The sequence below is a fragment of the Lemur catta genome, chromosome 2, assembly GCF_020740605.2.
Source record: "Lemur catta isolate mLemCat1 chromosome 2, mLemCat1.pri, whole genome shotgun sequence".
NCBI lineage: Eukaryota > Metazoa > Chordata > Mammalia > Primates > Lemuridae > Lemur > Lemur catta.
Genome location: NC_059129.1, coordinates 52899957 through 52919300, shown reverse-complemented (window position 1 = coordinate 52919300; position 19344 = coordinate 52899957). Strand labels below are relative to the sequence as shown.

The 19344-nt window shown below is 39.0% G+C and overlaps 1 protein-coding gene across 1 annotated transcript in view; it reads right to left on the bottom strand.

The window, feature by feature from the left end:
- The window catches only part of CDC5L (cell division cycle 5 like), a 64304-nt gene that overhangs the window by 40685 nt on the left and 4275 nt on the right, over positions 1 to 19344 (bottom strand). Inside the window, exons 3-9 of the mRNA XM_045542080.1 lie at positions 18585 to 18746; positions 17867 to 17994; positions 16253 to 16352; positions 11420 to 11638; positions 9229 to 9373; positions 7591 to 7779; positions 328 to 476 (exon numbers count right to left, since the gene is read on the bottom strand). Coding sequence (XP_045398036.1) covers positions 328 to 476; positions 7591 to 7779; positions 9229 to 9373; positions 11420 to 11638; positions 16253 to 16352; positions 17867 to 17994; positions 18585 to 18746 — 1092 coding nt within the window. The remainder of the gene's footprint in view (positions 1 to 327; positions 477 to 7590; positions 7780 to 9228; positions 9374 to 11419; positions 11639 to 16252; positions 16353 to 17866; positions 17995 to 18584; positions 18747 to 19344) is intronic.

The window sequence follows — 19344 nt, the reverse complement described above, 5'->3', positions numbered from 1 at the left end:
AAAAGGGCTTATTTTGGTTTACTTAGATAATGCTGCAGTTGGTGGAAATGATAAGCATTAAAGTGTTAACATCCTATGAATGCACTGGATTTAAGAGAATAAACATTTTATAAAAATAAAAATTAAAAAAAAAAAAAAGGGAAGCCCCAAAGAGTTTAACCATTTCTTGGATACTACTATGTTATTTATTACTACGAGTAAGGAGAAATCCAAAAGGCAAGTTGAACACTTAACTCCATTCTCTGCCAATGTTACTAAAGCAAACATGCTGTGCAAGTCCTTGGATTCAAGTTTTTCTAAAATACAAAACATGTCTTTTTATAATACCTGAATGGGGTAGAAAGAACTGTGTTTGGAGTCTGCACAACCTGCCGCTGTGGAGTCACACCTGAGAAGTCACTCTCATGCAATGGGGTATTAAGTCCACCTTTTAATGGGGTGTCCACATTGGTCAAGGCCATGAGGTTCTGGGCTTCCTGATTAACGAGAAGGCAAAGAAGCACATTTAACAGTATAGACAGGCTAGCAGAATCCTCTCTTCTGGTCCTACTATACAAATCTTAAAGCAGGCAGAATTCTTACACATTTTCTCAATGAAAACCAAGAGAGAAAATGAATACTGGGCCATGGCAGATTTCAATACTTCCATTCCTTCTGTCAACCTAAAACATCACATACCAGATGTTTGGAATAAAGTTTTATGTCAAGATAGCATTTGTGGCCTCACATATGATACTGCCATTACCCAAAAGCTTCTCCTATTACCTGTGCCAAACCTCTTTATAATCCAAGCAGGGGTGGAACCTGTGGTCTCAAGGCCACATGTGGCTCTCCAGATCCCCAAGTGCAGCCCCTCAACCTATATTAAAAGGATTTATTCTGTAAAATTTGGATTCAGTCAAAAGGCCACACTCAAGGATCCAGAAGGCCACAGGTTCCCCACCCCTGCACAGTGTTCATGAGCATCTCTGAGTCTGTTTCTTCTACTGGGAAGTTTAAGATCTTCCCAAGTGACCTATCCACTTCAATAGAAAACAACTCACGGGGTCAGGTTCCTTTCAGAAGTCTTGCCTGATCTCTTTAGCCAGAATTAACTATGTTCTCTTTAGTCCCTCCACTCTAACCTTGCCCTCATTGCTATCTTCACACCTATAAATTTCTTAATCCCCAACCTAGGCCCTGTGGCAGATTTTATTGTCCAGAGATGGTCACTACCATATCTTCCATGCTGCATATTCTTCTTACAATCCAACCTTTACACTCCTTCCATCAAGAGGTAGGGTCTGTGTCCCCTCCCCTTGGGTCCAGGTGGGCTTTTGATTCACTTGGAACCAAAAGAATGCAGCAAAAGTGACACTGCTTGACTTCCAAGACTAGTTTAAAAATAGATGCAGCTTCCCACCACACTCACCACACTCACATTGGAGCCCTGAAATACCATGTGAGAAGTTCAACTGTTCTGAGGCCACCATGTTGTGAGAAAGTCTATGTCACATGAAGAGGCCACATGCAGATTCACTCTACATTCCCAGCTGAGGACCACCCAACCAACAGCCAGCAGCAACCACCAGACATGGAAAGATGATACCTCCAGGTGATTGTAGCCTGTACCTGTCAAGTCACCCCTAACTGCTGAGTCTTCCTACTGAGGCCCTAGATATCATGGAGCACAGACAGGCCACTTCTTCCGTGCCCTGTCTGAATTCCTGACCCACTGCAATCAGGAGCATAGTAAAATGTGTTAAACCACTGTTTTGAGGCAAATGAAAATAAACAGAGCAAGACTTATTCCATTATTCTATCTTTATTTGTGAAAAAAAATCTTGAATTTCACATTATCAAAGTTCTGTGTATGTTCCTTTTGCTATTCTAAATATAAAGTACTTCCTGGAAAGAAATGTATGTGGGCTTAACTCCTGCATAAGAAAAAAAAATAAGGATCAAAGGGTAAAGCATATACTCCCAGAAGAGTGGCAGTAATATGACAAATCATATGTGCCAATATTACAAACAGGCAAAGGTATAAAATACAGTATTCTTAAAGACCCCTCAGAAATAATCTGGCCAAGGAGTGGGGGAGTTTAGCCCAGCACAGTGCTGGTGCATCTGAGAGCTGTCTCCTACACAGTGGAGTTGCTCTTGTCAACTTGGTTACCCTGGAATGTTTCCCAGAATCCCCTTTCCTACATGGTGTTGGGTTAGAGTTCATCAAAAGTGAAACATAAGTAGAGGAAGGGGCAGAAGTAGAGGTGACAGAGGTGAAACAGCAACCACTACGTTCTGAAGGCTGCCGTTTGTTGGAGGCAGTGAGAGACCTGCAGAGGCGCTGGCAAGTTTCGGTGTGTCCTTTGTCAGCTCCACGTCCACTTCTCCTTTACAGCCAGCCCTGGGGACCAACAGCAACCCCACATCCAGCACCAGACTTCCAGCTTCAAACTCACAGAAACAATAGCCACAACGAGCCAATAACCATCCACAGACTTCTACACCAACCCCTGCTTTGTGCCTCGCTTCCAGGTTTCCCTCTGACCTCTGACTCACCCACACGAGGGCTAGTGACCTTTCCTGATCCTTTGACTTACCTTTTCAGATCTTTACTTCCCTAGCTTTCCTCACAATTATGTAAGGGACTAATTTATATAACAAATTCCTTATTCTATGGTATTCATAGTGGTTCTGGTCCCCTAAATGAACCTTGACTGATGCACCCTAGGACTAGATCAGAGGCCAAGAGACAACAGCAGACTCCTCATATCCCTAGCTACACACAACAGCAGCCAGAGGCATGACCTGTCACACAGAAAAGAGATACCCAACCAAAAAAAGTTCAGAAAGCAAAGACCAATTTATCAAATTTTGCATAAAAATAACTTAAAATATATTAAAATATATCACCATTAACCAGGTTAAATTCTCAACTTCTGTCAGTTCATCTTAGAGGTTCCAAAGGGCTTCACCCAGCTGTGATCATTTTCTAATACCTCACTGAGGTAGAGACTTCTGTTTGTCACCAAAAACCCATTCTCTTCTTCCATAGTAAAAGCAGCCTCAATTCTTACGCACACATCTGGCTGCCCAGGACAAAAACTATATGCCCCAGAAGTTAGGTGTGGCTGTGTGTCTAAGTTCTGGCCAGTGGAACAGAAGCAGAAATGATGTACTGGAGAGACATATTCTTAAGAAGGGAGAGAGTGTGTCCTTCTTCCCTCTTCCTCCTTTTCTGCCCACCAAATGCAAACATGACAGCTGGCCCTGTAGACACTGAACCTATGACAAGAAGAAGCTGAGAAAGGAAGCTGGGCATGGGGGGGGGACAAAAGAGAAGGCGCCTAGGTCTCCCCAACACCAGAGAGCACCACACCAGCCCCAGTCTATTTCTCTCTCAACATTTAGAACACGAAACAGATATAAACCTCTGTTCTATTTAGGCCGCTGTTAGGAGTTTTTTGTTACAACTAAACTTAATTCCAACAAATATACTTACTTTACAGATAACTTTTCCACATCTTTTAGGAGAAGAATCCAAAGTTACAAGCTCTAAACTTACTGCATATGGCCCAGCCTCCAAACCTGTTTGGTATTTTTTCAAAATAACTCCTACTCTCTTAATTAACATTCTCTCATTACCTCAATACTGTTTAACAATCAGTTTTCAAAGCCTGTATTAAAAACATAAAAGGATACTTGTACAAAGCTATGGGAATCAAGACAGTGTGGTGCTAGCAAAGGATGGGTGTATAGATCAGTGGAACAGAATTGAGAATCCAGAAATAATCCCTTACATTCATGGTCAATTGATTTTTTTAAAGGATGCCAAGACCCTAGAATAGGGAAAGAGCAGTATTTTCAACAACTTGTGCTAAGAAAACTGGATATTCACATTTAAAGAATGAAGGTGGACCTTTACCTCACAGTACATACAAAAATTAACTCAAATTGGATCACAGACCTAAATGTAAGAGCTGGAACTATTTAAAACTCGTAGGAAAAAACATAGGAGTAATTCTTCATGACCTTGGGTTGGGAAAAGTCTTTTTAGATAAAGCTGAATGCATAAGCAACAAAATAAAAAAATAAACTATACTTCATAAAAATTGAAGCCTCTACAAATGAGAACATCAAGAAAGTGAAAAGATAACCCACAAAATGGAAAAAAATATTTGCAAATTTTAGGTCAGACAAGGAACTTATATCCAGAATACATAAAGAACTCTTAAAATTCAACAACAAAAAGATAACCCAATTTAAAAATGGGCAAAGGATATGAATAGCCATTTCTCAGAAAATAGCCAACAAGCTCATGAAAAGATGCTCAGTATCATTAGCTATCAGGGAAATGCAAATCAAAAACAACATGATACCACTTCACAACTACTCACAGGACAACTATAATCAAAAACACAGGTAACAAGTGTTGGTGAGGATGTAAGAAATTGGAACCCTCACACATTCACATTCCTGACAGAAAAGTAAAATGGTGCTTTAGAAAACAGTCTGGCAGTTTCTCAGTAAGTGAGCTACCACAGGACGCACTAATTCCACTCCTAAGTACATATCCAAGAGAAACGAAAAACGTAGGTCCACACAAACACCTGTTCAAAGCGCATTATCCCTAACAGTCAAAAGGCAGAAACAACTCAAGTGTCCATTAGCTGATGAATGAATAAACAAAATGTAGTATACTCATATTATAGAAGATCATTCAACAATAAAAAGGAATGGAGTACTGATACAACATGGGTAAACCTTGAAAACCTGCCAAGTGAAAGAAGCCAGTCACAAAAGATCACATATTATATAATTCCATTTATACAAATGTGCACAATAAGGAACTCTAGAGAGAAAGTAGACTGATGGTTGCCTAGGGCTTGGGAGGTTGGAGGGAATGAGGAATGACTGTTAATGGGTATGGGATTCCTTTCTAGGAGATGAAAATATTCTAAAATTGATTGTGGTGATGGTTACCTAACTCTGTGAATATATTAAAATAGGTGAGTTTTATGTTATATGAATTACATCTAAAAAAAATTGTCTAAAAACCACACAAAAGGATTTCCATTGAATGATTATTATATTCATCATATACCAAGATGTAATTTTTTTCCCAAAATGAAAAAAATCTTTATTATTATTATTTTTAAAATTTTCAAGTGCTAATAATCACACTTGCAAACTTTCCCAAATAGGATTACTGAAAACACTGGGGGTGAGGGGGTGTGGCATGATATTTCTATCTGTCAGAGAAGAGGAGAGAGGCTGAGGTGTGAATAAAGTGACAGAACCAGGAAAGCATGCCCTGCTAGGCTCTGCACTTTAATGAAAGTGCTGGAGAAGTGCTGCACATATGCAAGCCACTCTGAGCCACATCAACACTGACAGAGCCTCTATCAGAAGCATCTACATCACTCCAGGGCCACCAGAAAAGGTTGGCTAACAGGATTCTTACAATACTCACTGTCTCACACTCATTACTGTCCCATATTATTAATAGGCTTATTTAGTTTATGTGGATTCCTGCCTGTATTCTGGACTGTTTGGGTCCCTCCAAGTTTCCTCTCTGGGTGGTTAGCTTTACTCTTTCCCAATCTGCCTGAGCAGGCTTACCTGACACTTTACCTGGCCGTGAACACCCTAGAACACATTCCTTACTTGTATTTCAGGTCCTAGAGAATAAATGCAAAATCACAATATTGTTTTTAAAGCTTCTGATATGCTAGCCATTTTACTTATTGACTTGTGAAATCGTGTGTCCAGACCTCCTCAAAGCCTTGAGTTGGCTGATGAGATAACTAACAGGCAATGATTTAGTGAACTTTCATGAAACAACAAAATAAGAAAAAAAGAGGAGAAAATATAAAGCAAAATCTACAGGATGGTTAGTTAACACATGAACATACACACATACACACACGCACACATGCACACAAAAAGGAGTTACAAAAGACAGAAGGGCTTTATTCTCTGAAAAGAGCACAACAAAGGGAATACCAGGAAGAGTTAAGAGCAAAATCATCATTGTGAAAAAGGGAAATGAAGTGAGAGTTTTTATTTTAAATTGGAGACATCTACCCTTTCCCCCAGTTAGGTCCCCAGAGGATGGCCGGCTTTATACCCTCTAGGCAGGAGATTGGAAGTTACTTCTCTGAGGAACCTTACTAAGCTAAAAGAAAAGACCTAGAAATACTGACACCAAGAATTCCCCAGTGAAACACCCCAGCCAGATCAGCCTCCAGGGAGGCCAGCAGTCAAGGAACCTCACCCACATCCAAGGAGCTTCCAGTCAGCTTTTATCTGCTCCCCCACCCCCACCCCTAGATATATAGGCCAAGAGCCAAAGATCACCAGACATTTCAGGAAATATCCAATAGGAAAGACAGAACAACAACAACAAAACAAAAAACTTAGAGACTGTGCAAGGAAAAGAAAATTTGTAAAAACAAAACAAAACTATCATTAATAGCCTCAGGGAAGTAAGAGAAGATATTTACAAAGGAAAAATAAGATGTTAAAAAAAATACTGAACACGTTTTAAAAAGAGCTCTAAAAAATTCAATATATGACAGCAGAAATTTAAAACCTGAATAAAGTTGAGAAAATCTACAAATGAATCAAAACATTTGTAGTATTAACTCCCAAGTATTAACTCCCAAGAAAAACAAAATACTTCATAGCAAAGTACACTATTATGCTCTATATTATAAATGTTACATATTTTTATAATTTTTACAAATTATAAAGTACTTCATGGCTCAGCAATGAACAGGATTTAGTCATAAGGTAAACCATGCATATAAAGCTAACCAAAAATATGATACAATCATAATGGAAGATGGAGGAATAGACAAAGTGTCTGATAGAGACAGAGGGTATGAGAGAACCAAATGACAAATTCGATGTGGAAAAACAACAGATAATGTCTGAAACTGAAAGCAATCAACAAGTAACAAGCATATCCACAATAAGAGTAAAGAGTTATAACTGGTGCCTCTGAGGGGCACAACTGTTTTTCTTACTAAGAACAACTATTGACTCTTGAATCAAGGCTTTAAATTTATACTCTTGACTATTAAATAAGAGGAAATCAGATGTAAAGGCACTAAATGATTCCACAGTGTTTCGTAGGCTTGAGTAGTCTCCGGTATGCAGACACCCTGGGAACACATATACCCCATGTGTTAAAGAGAGGGAAGAAAGTGGCACTGCTGACATACTATGCCAAGCTAAGTATAGAAATGCAAGGAAGTTCTAAAAATTGCTAACTACACACATCTGATATCTTTCTAGGATTGCTAGGCAACGTGAAATTTTGAAATGCCATGCTTTACTAACAGATACAAAAGACCAATGGAGGTAGAAGGGCTGGCTTCAAAAAGCTGTGAACTAATAAATGTAGAATTAAAACCACCTAAGTACTGAATCTACTGATTTAGCTTCTCTACTACAGAAATGCTCTAGAATCTATGCATTTAGAACTCAGTTTCAAACTGTTTACCCTAAAAGAAATACAACCAAACCACTTAATATTCTCTTTCACAATACTTTTAAGGACAAGAAACAAAGTGAAAGGCTCACTCTACTATGACACTTTACCTGCAGAATTCTGTCCTGGGAAGCTGGCGTTCGTGGTGTTCTAAGAGCGATGCTGTTGTTGGTGACATTGTACTCAGACAAGAGAGTACTGGAAGCAGAGTTTGTTATGCCAGATTCTTCAGCAGTTTGACGTGCAATTTCACTTGCTTGGCCTACTTTTACAACTTCCTGGAGTTCTGCATCTGAAATCTAAAAGGACACAATTATCATAGTAAGCAACATTTTAACTGAGAACCAACATAACTTCCTATTTCCATATTCCAGAAAGATGAAGCTGTGTGACGAGTACTAAGGGGCTCACTGTACTTAACTACTCTCATTTTTCATGGCTTTGAAAGTTTCCACAATAAAGTTTTTCAAAGCTTTCCCTATATAATGTGGGGGAGAAAAAAAATCACATGATATAGAATCAAGCTGCAAAGGTTGTCTCTCTGAACCGAAATTCTTTCAAACCAACATATTAATGTACAAACAACATAACAGTGCTTGTACAAAACTATTTATCAAGATGCAAGGAAACCAATTAAAATATCACACGAGTCCAATAAGCCACAAGATCCCAAAGAAAATCTAAAGGTATGTTAGTAATTTTACCAAATAAATACCCTAAGGAATACTAAGAAAAAAATTACAGGCAAAATTTCAATTTAAGAAATATCACTAGTAGGAATAGCAGCATGACAAAATTAGTTTATGTTTATGCCTAAGAACTTTGTGTTGATGCAGCCAATGCACTTGGGGAAAGAAGCTCTTCTGGTCTCCTAAGTTCTTTCTTCTGCTCCATTAAACTTGTCCAATTTTACAGAGCTGTACTACTCAAAACAAAAGGTTATTCAAAGTCCCCATGTTTCTGACCAACCATAATTAAGTCAAAGGAATAGAGCCCGTAATAAGCTGAATGAAGGAATGTATTTATCTCACTTTTCCCCAACTCCCACATTGATTTTCACAGCTGTTTTCTCAAAAAGAGAAGCATGACACAACAAAACATACCCTGAAAGGTGGCAGCTTAAAGTCCACAAAGCCAAATCACACCTCTGTCCCAGTCAAATTCAAAAAAAGAGCCCTGGCACCCTAACCTGCTGTTGAATTGTTAAGATCTGACAATTATTTACTATACCATCATATAAGCACTTTCAAGACCTGATATAATAATTTATACAGAGAAGTTACTTATTTATCATACTATATTAAAATGACTTATTTTTATGTGTGGCTCACACATTAGACTATGAATTTTTTGGGGGACAGGGTCTCACCCTATTGCCAGGGCTAGAGCACAGTAGCATCATCATAGTGCATCAGCCTCCAACTCCTGGGCTCAAGCGATCCTCCTGCCTCAGACTCCCAAGTAACTGGGACTACAGGTACATACTACCACGCCCCACTAATTTTTTTAATTTTTGTGGAGACAGGGGTCTCATTATTGCCCAGGTTGGTCTCGAATTCCTGGGCTCAAACGGTCCTCCCACTTCAGCCTCCCAAAGCACTAGGATTACGGGCAAGAGCCCCCATGCCCAGCCTAGACTATGAATTTCTCAAGGGCACCCAGCACAAGCCTGATACACAAACATCTGCTAAATAAATGCTATAAGCATATAAATCCACATAATGAAAAAACTGCTTTTATTAGATTACCTGAGGGGCAGGAAGTACTAGTTTGCTTCTCTTTTTAGTAAATTCAGAAACACCACTAGTCTGAAGAATAGCTGATGGTAAATCAGATTCTTTTTTCCTTTTCAAATGCTGTTTGTCTTTTTTTCTATCTCTTCCTTCTTTTTCACTGTCACGGATCAAAGTAGAGAAGAGGAGATTTTAACTTACATACAGGCAATAACACCAAAAGCTATATAAATACTCATGCTCTTTGAACAAACAATTCTATTTCTAAGAAAATAACAAAAAAAGAGAGAGAAAACGATTCACATTAAGTTGTTCCCTACACCATTACTTACTTACCATATGCAAGATGAATGCAAAGAATAGCAATAGAATTAACAAAATAGGGAACACTAACTGAAGTACTAAATATTAAAATATGTAAGTAGAAAGATTGTAATAAAACATTACATATAATGTCAAAAGAAAAACATAAAACTATTCCTACATTATGATTTATTCAATAAAAATGTGTGGGTACATAGGAAAAAAGATAAAGATGAGTATGCAAAAAGGGAAGCAAGTATATGAAGGATCAATAAATGAGTGAATTATTTTCCTGGAAAGAGTTGGAACCCATTCTACTAAGTGTAGTATCCCAAGAATGGAAAAATAAGCACCACATGTACTCGCCATCAAACTGGTACTAACTGATCAACACTAAGGTGCTCACATGGCAGTAATACTCACTGGATGCCAGTCAGGTAGGGGGAGTGAAGGGTAGAGGGGGTGGGGTGGGTGAACCCACAGCTAATGGAAATGGGGCACACTGTATGGGAGAAGGACATGTTTGTAGCCCTGGCTTGAGCAAGGCAAATGCATTTCATGTAACCAGAATGTACCCCCATAATATCCTGAATTAAAAAATTAATTAATTAATTAATGCAAGTACTTTCAAAAATAACATTGTGAATTTTTTAGTTTCCCTTTAAAATTGTTATTAAACTGTGATGATTTTTAAAATTCACAAATTTTTGAAAAATTTTTTGTGTACTGACAAATGATACCTAAAGGTGGTTAGGAAGCCTAAAGCCAGGCTCAAGGTGGTCTTTCAAAGCTCTGGAATACCTCCTTCCTTTCCCCCTACCTGGTCTACTCCTGAAGGATTACTTTTCCTCTTCAATCGCTTTATTTGCAGAGCATACCTAAAGCAAGGTCCTAATTTGAGAAATAAAAACAATGGAGTACACCCAAGAAAATCCTGTTTTACACTGGCTGGTATCTACTGTTTGTGACAATTCACGTCAACAGAAATGAAAGGTCAACAGAGTAGGAAACTAAAAAGTTCTTGACGGCCGGGCGCGGTGGCTCACGCCTGTAATTCTAGCACTCTGGGAGGTCGAGGCAGGTGGATTGCTCGAGGTCAGGAGTTCGAGACCAGCCTGAGCAAGAGCGAGACCCCGTCTCTACTAAAAATAGCAAGAAATTATATGGCCAACTAAAAATCTATATAGAAAAAAATTAGCCGGGCATGGTGGCACATGCCTGTAGTCCCAGCTACTCGGGAGGCTGAGGCAGTAGGATCGCTTAAGCCCAGGAGTTTGAGGTTGTTGTGAGCTAGGCTGACGCCACGGCACTCACTCTAGCCAGGCAACAGAGTGAGACTCTGTCTCAAAAAAAAAAAAAAAAAAAAAGTTCTTGATAACCATAAAATGTTCTCCCTCTAATATTCAGACATAAGATTTAAAGAAACTCTAAAAATCTCTAGAAATAAGCAAAATCCTCTACACTCTAAAACAAAAACATCTGATAAATATACCTACCTATCCCCATCAAGTGAAAAGATTTAAGAATTCATCAGTAAGTTTTTTCTTTTAATTTCATTTTAATTAAAAATAAGGTAAAATATTTCACTAGAAAAGGCAAATAGAACCAGACTTCCTAACCTGTTCATAAATGTACGTAAATGTTAAGATGTGATTCAGTGAGCAAACAGTCCACTAAGAGCCATGCACTATTATTCAAGAGCTGCAAACAGCGCTCTGTCCTAAAAACATGACAGCCAAAGTCACTGGTTTTCTCAGAAAAGCGAACCCATTAAATAAATTTTTAAAAATGTAGGCCATGCTGTGCTAAATAATGAAAAGCTGGCTCTGACAAGGATAATACTTGGCCCTTCATCTAAGTCCTACTGTACCATTCCCGTTCCAAAATCAGAAAGGCAACTTACGATCTTAGCTCCCCATCAAGATCCTGTTGTCTTAATTTCCTAAAATCTGCATCAAGAGCCTGGTAGTTTTCCTCAGAAGTATCATAAAAACCAAGAGCAGGCTTTTTTTCAAATGGAATTTCAGCATTATAATCAACTCCTCTCTTCCTTTTTCTTTTCTTCTGAATTTCTATGCCAGCTGCTCGAAGTTCTCTTCTTTTTTGGAGGGCAGCAAGACGCCTGAAAAAGAGAATGCAAAGTCACTTTGAAAATTACCAACTATAGGGCAGAGATGGATCATCCAATAGAGTTAAAAACATCATGTGGGCTAGGTGTGGTGACTCATGTCTGTAATTCCAGCACTTTGGGAGGCCAAGCAGGGAGGATCTCTTGAGGCCTTGGAGACCAACCTGGGCAACACAGTGAGACCCTCCCTGTCTCTACAAAAAAATTTTAAAAAATTAGCCAGGCATGGTGACACATGTTTGTAGTCCCAGCTACCCAGGAGGCTGAGGCAGGAAGATCCCTTGAGCCCAGGAGTTCAGGCTGCAGTGAATTATGATCATGCCACTGCACTCCAGCCTGTGTTAAGCCCAAGAGTTTGAGGTTGCTGTGAGCCAGGCTGACGCCACGGCACTCAACTCTAGCCCAGGCAACAGAGCGAGACTCTGTCTCAAAAAAAAAAAAGAATAGTGGATAACTGAACACAATCTAAACATCTATCAATAAGAAATTAAATGAATTTATAACAGAGCTATAAAATATTAAATAGCCATCAATATAATCTTTAAAAAGGCTGTAAATCTACCCTAACATGGAAAGAGGCCCAAGACATACTGCTATATAAAAAATGTTATATGAAGTTTACATGTTACAGAGGAATATGTAAAAATTTTATACATATCTATCAGTGAATATATGCCTGGGGAGAGGTGAAGAATGTCTACCAAAATATTAACAATGATAACCACTGAAGGGGGGAATTCCATTTAATTTTTGCTTTTTTTTTTTTGTTGTTTTCTCATGATGCTATAATTTTTTTTTTTTGAGACAGGGTCTTCTCTGTTGCCCAGGCTAGAGTGCAGCAGCATCATCATAGTTCACTGCAGCTTCCAACTCCTGGGCTCAAGTGCCTCCTGCCTCAGCCTCCCCTGGGACTATAGGCGCATGCCACCATGACCAGCTAATTTTTGTATTTTTTGTAGTGACAGGATTTTGCTCTTGCTCAGGCTGGTTATTTTTATTTTTTTCTTTGTATTTTCTAATGATGCTATAATTTTAATGATTTCATGATAAGAAAAGTTATTCACAATATTAAGGAGGAAAAACAAGTTACAAAACAGTATATGTAAGTGACTGCCAGCATGACAGAAGGAACTCCATAAACTCACTCCCCAGAGAAACTCATACAAATTATATATATTAAATAAACAAATTAAAGTCTCTAGAAAGGATCCAAAAGGGATACATCAAACATATAAACATTAATTCAAGAAAATCTACTTAAACTCAGTCAGAAAAGCAAGAGTGTACTATCTGATTCAAGACTCACTCCCTCTCTCCCCCCAGGTCAGGGAGAAGGAGACTCCACTCCACACAGGTGCAGCCAAGAGCACAGGGCTCCTTCTCCCCACCTGCTCCCGGTCACAGGGCTTTCATTCCAGGAGAGGCAGGACATCAGTATTTCTCATGCTGCCACCAGATACCCACTGGAGAGGCTAAGTTCCATCAAGAGTGGCTGAGAAGTGAGGCTCCCTTCTTCCATCCAAACAGAGGTCCTACCTCGGGCTCAGTGCTGCTGCAAATACTGGAGTCCTAACAGTCCTTGCCCCAGCTTGTGGATGAGGGTTCCACGCTGGGAGAGGCAAGACAAGGAGACCTGAGGATGCTGATGACCCTCCCCCACCCCCCACCAAGCACTCAGCTCATAAAGCAGGAACAGAGCTCCAAATCTCTCCCCAAAGGAACTGACTTCATTTGCAACAGAATGTAGAGAAGTTCAAACCTAAGGGCACTCTAGAACACAGTGGAAGTTGTGGTAAAAGACAACTGGGAAGAAACTGGATAGATTCTTTGGAGATACAGGTGAAACTGTGGGCCCACCAGTTTTGTCAGAGAGAAACAGGGAAAGAGATAGCAGGGAGAAGCCCCTCCCAGGGTCAGAACAAATTTCAAACATGAATCTTAGGAACTATCCCTTCAAAGGAGCCCAGATTTGATTGGATCCATTTGTAGAGCAATTTATGCCCCAGAGCACTGCTGAAAATACACCAGGCTGGGCGTGGTGGCTCATGCCTGTAGTCCTAGCACTCTGGGAGGCCGAGCAGAGCAGATCGTTTGAGCTCAGGAGTTCCAGACCAGCCTGACAAGAGCGAGACCCTGTCTCTACTAAAAATAGAAAGAAATTAACCGCACAACTAAAAATATATAGAAAAAATCAGCCGGGCATGGTGGCGCATGCCTGTAGTCCCAGCTACTCGGGAGGCTGAGGCAGGAGGATTGCTTGAGCCCAGGAGTTGGAGGTTGCTGTGAGCTAGGCTGACGCCTCAGCACTCTAGCCTGGGCAACAGAGTGAGACTCTGTCTCAAAAAAAAAAAAGACTTCAAATCACACTAGAAAACCTTTACAACCTAATGCCAAGTGAATACAATGAAGCCACATACCATTGTATCAACCATGTCCCCAAATGAATACTGAAAGTATATTACTTTTATAGTCAATTAAAAAATGATTTAAGTTGTAAGACAGATTGTAATTTAACATTTAAAGTAAATAGCGCTGCACTGCACTTCACATACAGGCCAATCCAGCCTGTTACAAGATGCATGTGTAACAAAATTTATAAAGATATGTAGATTCTACAAGAAAATTTACAGGAAATTGTAGAGCAAATTAAAATCTGCAAAAATTTATTTAAAGCAATCAATGCTAGCCACATTTAGGAGATTTTTCACATATGCATTTGCTATATAACTGGCCCAATCCACATGGCTCTAACAATTTGGTCCCCAAACAACTATGGACAAAAATGGAAAAAAAAATTTTTTTTCAACCTTACATTAAATAGTGCACAGAAGTGAAAGGTGGCTAAGAATGTTAGAAAACTTAGGATGTCCTCTTGGTTTCTATTTATGATCCCAGGCTGATCATACTCCCACATAAGTTAATTATTCTAGGCTAGTGATGGGCCAGCTATGCCAAGAAGCATCCTCAGGCATGAAAGCCTCCTCCATCCCAGGATCTGGCACTTTAAAACTACACTGGGGAAACCACCAACACAATATTAGTCATCAGATCACAAAGCACTTCCAACCTAGCCTGGGGACCACAAAAGGCACTGTGTAAAGCTAGGGAGGTTATTCCAATGTCTTTATCCTAAAAGCTAATAAGCTGTTATACAGGTCCAATTTGCCTTTTACCTACTTCATCTTGGTTTCTGGGCCATTAGGAATAATATCAATCATGAACTTAACTAAAATGAAAAAAGAAGGAGAATGTAAAGAGAATCCGGGGTAAAAGAAAATGCCTAATATACATCACTTTTTAAATGAAGATTTCTAAAAAAGCCTAAAATTTGGTTTTACTCACTAACTCTGTTTAGCCAAGTTTCCTGTTTCATAGCCAGTGCCTGCCCAATACCCATCAAGGAGAGTAACTAAATGGTAGCCATGCAAAAGTCACATAACCTTGTGTGTCCTCCAGCCACCTGACTCCAAGATGACTACAACAAATGAAGCTCCCCATGCTAACAGAACAAACCCAACACACCGGGTAAACTGGGCATTACTTCTGCCATGGCTTACAAAATTTTTTAAAGTATTTATTTTTTCTATAACTATTCAGAAATGGTTAGATGGAAAAAATACAAGATTTTTTTCAGACTAATAAATACACTAAGACATATTAGCAAAGTGGGAATTGGACAATTCTGGTGATTATTCACCCAGCAGAGTTGACCAATCATACAGTTTTACTGGTTCTAGGGATGCATACACTAATTCTTGAACTATGGTGGAAGATAACCATATTGTAACATTGTGAAATATATATTTGTTTTTCATCCCTGTTTCCTAGCATATATCTCTTAAAAACCTTGGAATCTACAGAGTGTTTAAGTGTCTTTTTGTATGATAATAAATTGACTGATGGCTGGCAGCCCCTAGGTAGCTTCAGGATTAGAGTTGGTCACCAGAAAGACCAAGGCGATTAGGTTGGGACTTTCAGCTCCCTACTCCGGGCAGGGGAGAGGGGCTGAAGGTAAAGTTGATCACCAACACCCAATGCTTTAATCAGTCATGCCTACAGAATGAAGATCCCATAAAAACTCAAGAGGACAGAGTTTGGAGAACTTGCAGACAGCCAAACATACAGAGGCTTCCAGGAAGGTAAACACCACCTTCACTTCCTAGGAGGGGGTACACCTGAACTCCACAGGGACAGAAGCTTCTGTGTGCAGGACCCTTCCAGACCTCACCCTATGTATATCTTCATCTGGCTGTTTATTTGTATCCTTTAAAATATCCTTTGTAATAAAATGGTAAACATGAGTAAGTTTCCCTGAGTTCTGGGAGCCATTCTAGCAAATTAATGGAACCCAAATAAGTGGCTGTAAGAACCCGGATTTATAGCCACTTGGTCAGAAGCACAGGCAAAACCACCTGGGGCTTCAACCTGTGTGATCCGGCACTATCTCAAGATAGATAGTGTCAGAACTGAATTGAATTACAGGGCACCCAGCTAGTGTCTGCTGCAGAATCGACTGCTTGCTTGCCACACATCTGCTTACAGAAGTATTCTGTATTGATTAAGTGAGAGAACAGGAAAAATACCTTTTTCCCCTATATCCACACATACCTTGCTTCTTCCAACTGTTTCTCTCTTGCTTTCCTCTTGGCCTTTTTTCCCTGAGTATTAGCTAGACGGGCTCTAGCTTCAGAAAGCATCTCAAGTTCATCTGCAAAAAAAAAAAAAGAAGAAAAATTAAGCTCTTCTCCAACAGAAACAAGGTATGTAAGATACACCCTAATACTGAAAATGAGAAAAAACATAAATATAATCATTATGTGCAGTAATATAATGGAAATAGCTTGAGTTTTGGGTCAAAGAACCTGGGTTAAAAACCAGGCACATCACTTGCTACCTATGTGATCTCAGTCACTTATTTATCCTTCCTGAGTGCATTTCCCTATAAAATTGGATCAATAATTCCTACTTCACAGAGATGTTGACAAGAGCTAAATAAAATGAAGTATGTATCACATCCAGCAAGTGTTCACTATATAGTAACCACATTATCATATCCTTCATTATCATCAACTGGCACAGCACAAATTGTGAAATACTATAAAGACTATTATGAGGAAATCACCGTCATTAGATATAGTTTTTTGCTGAGAACTACTTCTCTCCTCCAACACATTTTTCATGGCTCTCCAAAACAGAGTAATAAATGCCACTACTGACGCCTCAGAACAATTTCTACACAAGGCTGTCCAATGAAATCACATGGGAACTTTTAAAAAACTCAGATTCCAGGATCACTACCCTCCCTCTACCCCATCCTCCCACCCCAGGATTAACTGACTCAGCATCCCCGGGGGAAGCCACGGTACTTGTATTTTTAAAAGTCCCCCATGTCAAAAAGATGCAGCCAACCTAGCTAGTTTGCCTTTGGGAACCACTACCTTCAAACTTTTACATTTTAAAAACTCAAGTATTTATTGAGTGCTTCACAACAACCCTGTAAGGAAAAGTAGATACTATTCTTCTCCACCTAGCAGGAAAGGGACTCAAAGCTCAGTTAGACCTTGTCTAAGGCCAAATAGCTAATAAGTAGCAGGTGTGGGTCTAAAATCCAATTCCTCATTCTTGATTCAATGCCTCACAAAATCATCGTGAGTCTCATCACAGTCTCACAAGTGTTACCTTCTCACACAGATTAATGACCTGCCTATAGTCAAAGAAGTAATTAATAGGACTGAGGTCTAACATCCTGACTTGTTGGCTCTCTCCCTACAGTGGGAATGAGAAACAGGAAACTCAAGGGCTCACCTCTAGCCTCTGGGAAATCTGCCCAGCGGTATTACATTACTTAATTTTTGTTTTGTTTTATTTGTTTGATTAAGAGACAGGGTCCTGCTATATTGCTCAGGCTGGCCTCAAACTCCTAGGCTCAAGTGATCCTCCACCTCAGCCTCCCAAGATGAGTAGCTAGGACTATAGCAACATTGCTTAATTAATTAAGTGAATTGAAGAAATGGAAGATAAAGGTGCACTGTCCAAAAAGACCAACTACTCTATAACAGAAAAGACCAAATACATTTGGAAAGATACTTAGAATTAACAACTGCTTATAAAATTGGAATTCTAAAAGGTCAGAGGAGTTCAGAAAAGAACTAAAGAGTTAAAAAGAAGCCTGAGTAATTTACAGTTACCAAAGAAAGACACTGCTCACAAGCAAACACTTACCCTCATCCATATCAATTGGATCAGGCCGTGCTGGTTTTGTTTCTGGATTTGGATCTATTTCCCCAGGTTTAAGTTTTCGTGGATCATCTGTTGTTTCCTCTTCATTGTCTCTTTGGGCAGCTTTATCCCTAGATAAAAGCCCAGATGGGTTAGTCACACTGTCATACCATTTAGTATTAGAATTACCAGGGTTCTTGCTCTGACACTCTTTTTTCCCCCAAAAAACCCCAATGTACAGGCTTCAACAAAAAAAAGCATTTCGACTATCACTTCATCTGAAAGAGATGGTATTAAAATTCTCTAATTTCAGTGTTTCCAATCATTATCAAATAGGATCCAAGCAGCCCCTAATCACAAATGCATACTAAAGAAAAAAAAAACTATTAGTAAAGAATCAAGATGTTCCAATAGTTAATTCTCAGCAGTGTGATTATGGGTGACTTTTATTTGCTCTTTTACTATTTTTTCCCAGATTCCTATAATTAACCTGTGTTACTTGTATAATTTTTTTAATTCTTTTAAAAGTATATAATATATATTATAATTATGATTAGTCGTATGAGATTTGGAATATATAATCCAATAGCTTTAGCTCCTTTGGTTTTATTCACATCTGTAATGATTAATAAAAGTTTAAAGACAGAAAATGCTAAAAGTATGTTCAGGCCCATTCAGAACATATACACACACTTTATGCAGCTTTTGAAGATTCACTTACAGAAGAAATTCATAGTGTTCCAAGCACTGGGCTGCTGTTCTTCCAATGATGGGAGCAATGGTCCTCCACTGAGTTGGCATCAACTTGGCCAAGTGCAAGAGTTTTTCCTCTTCTTCTCTGGACCACTCTGTTTTCTTAATGCTTGGATCCAGCCATTCATACCTATTAAAATGATATCATTTTATGTATTAGTCACCTAGCATAAATACTCAATTTACATATTAGTTATACTGACTTCTAGTGTCTGAAAAACACACATTCTCATCCTTCAATTACTAAAGCTGTTCTTTTTGACAATAGAATATTCACTGTGTGGTTAAACTTATCCCACTCAATATTCCCCATCTCACCACATTCTACTGTATTTTAATTATGCAAGATTAGTAACGCTTAAAAAAGGTACTTGGCTGAATCATGACATGCCTTCTTTCTCAAGTATCATTTGTTTTTATCTATTTTATAGTTTATTAGAGGTTTTGAAATTATTCGGAAATAAGACATCACCTCATATTTTTACACTTTCTCTAATTTTCATAGTACTTTCGCATGCTTTGACTCTCACAACACCTTGGCTTACTTCTTTAAGCATTTGACTTACACTCACTAAATGTCTTTCAACATTGTATGCTTTCATTTGGTATGGTTTGAAATTTAAGTAAAACTACTATAGCACCCTCTGTCTTTCCTAATGGCCCACCCACCTCACCTCTTCCATCCAGTCTACTTAGCTGGAGGAGAGGCTGGCAAACAAGATGTAAGT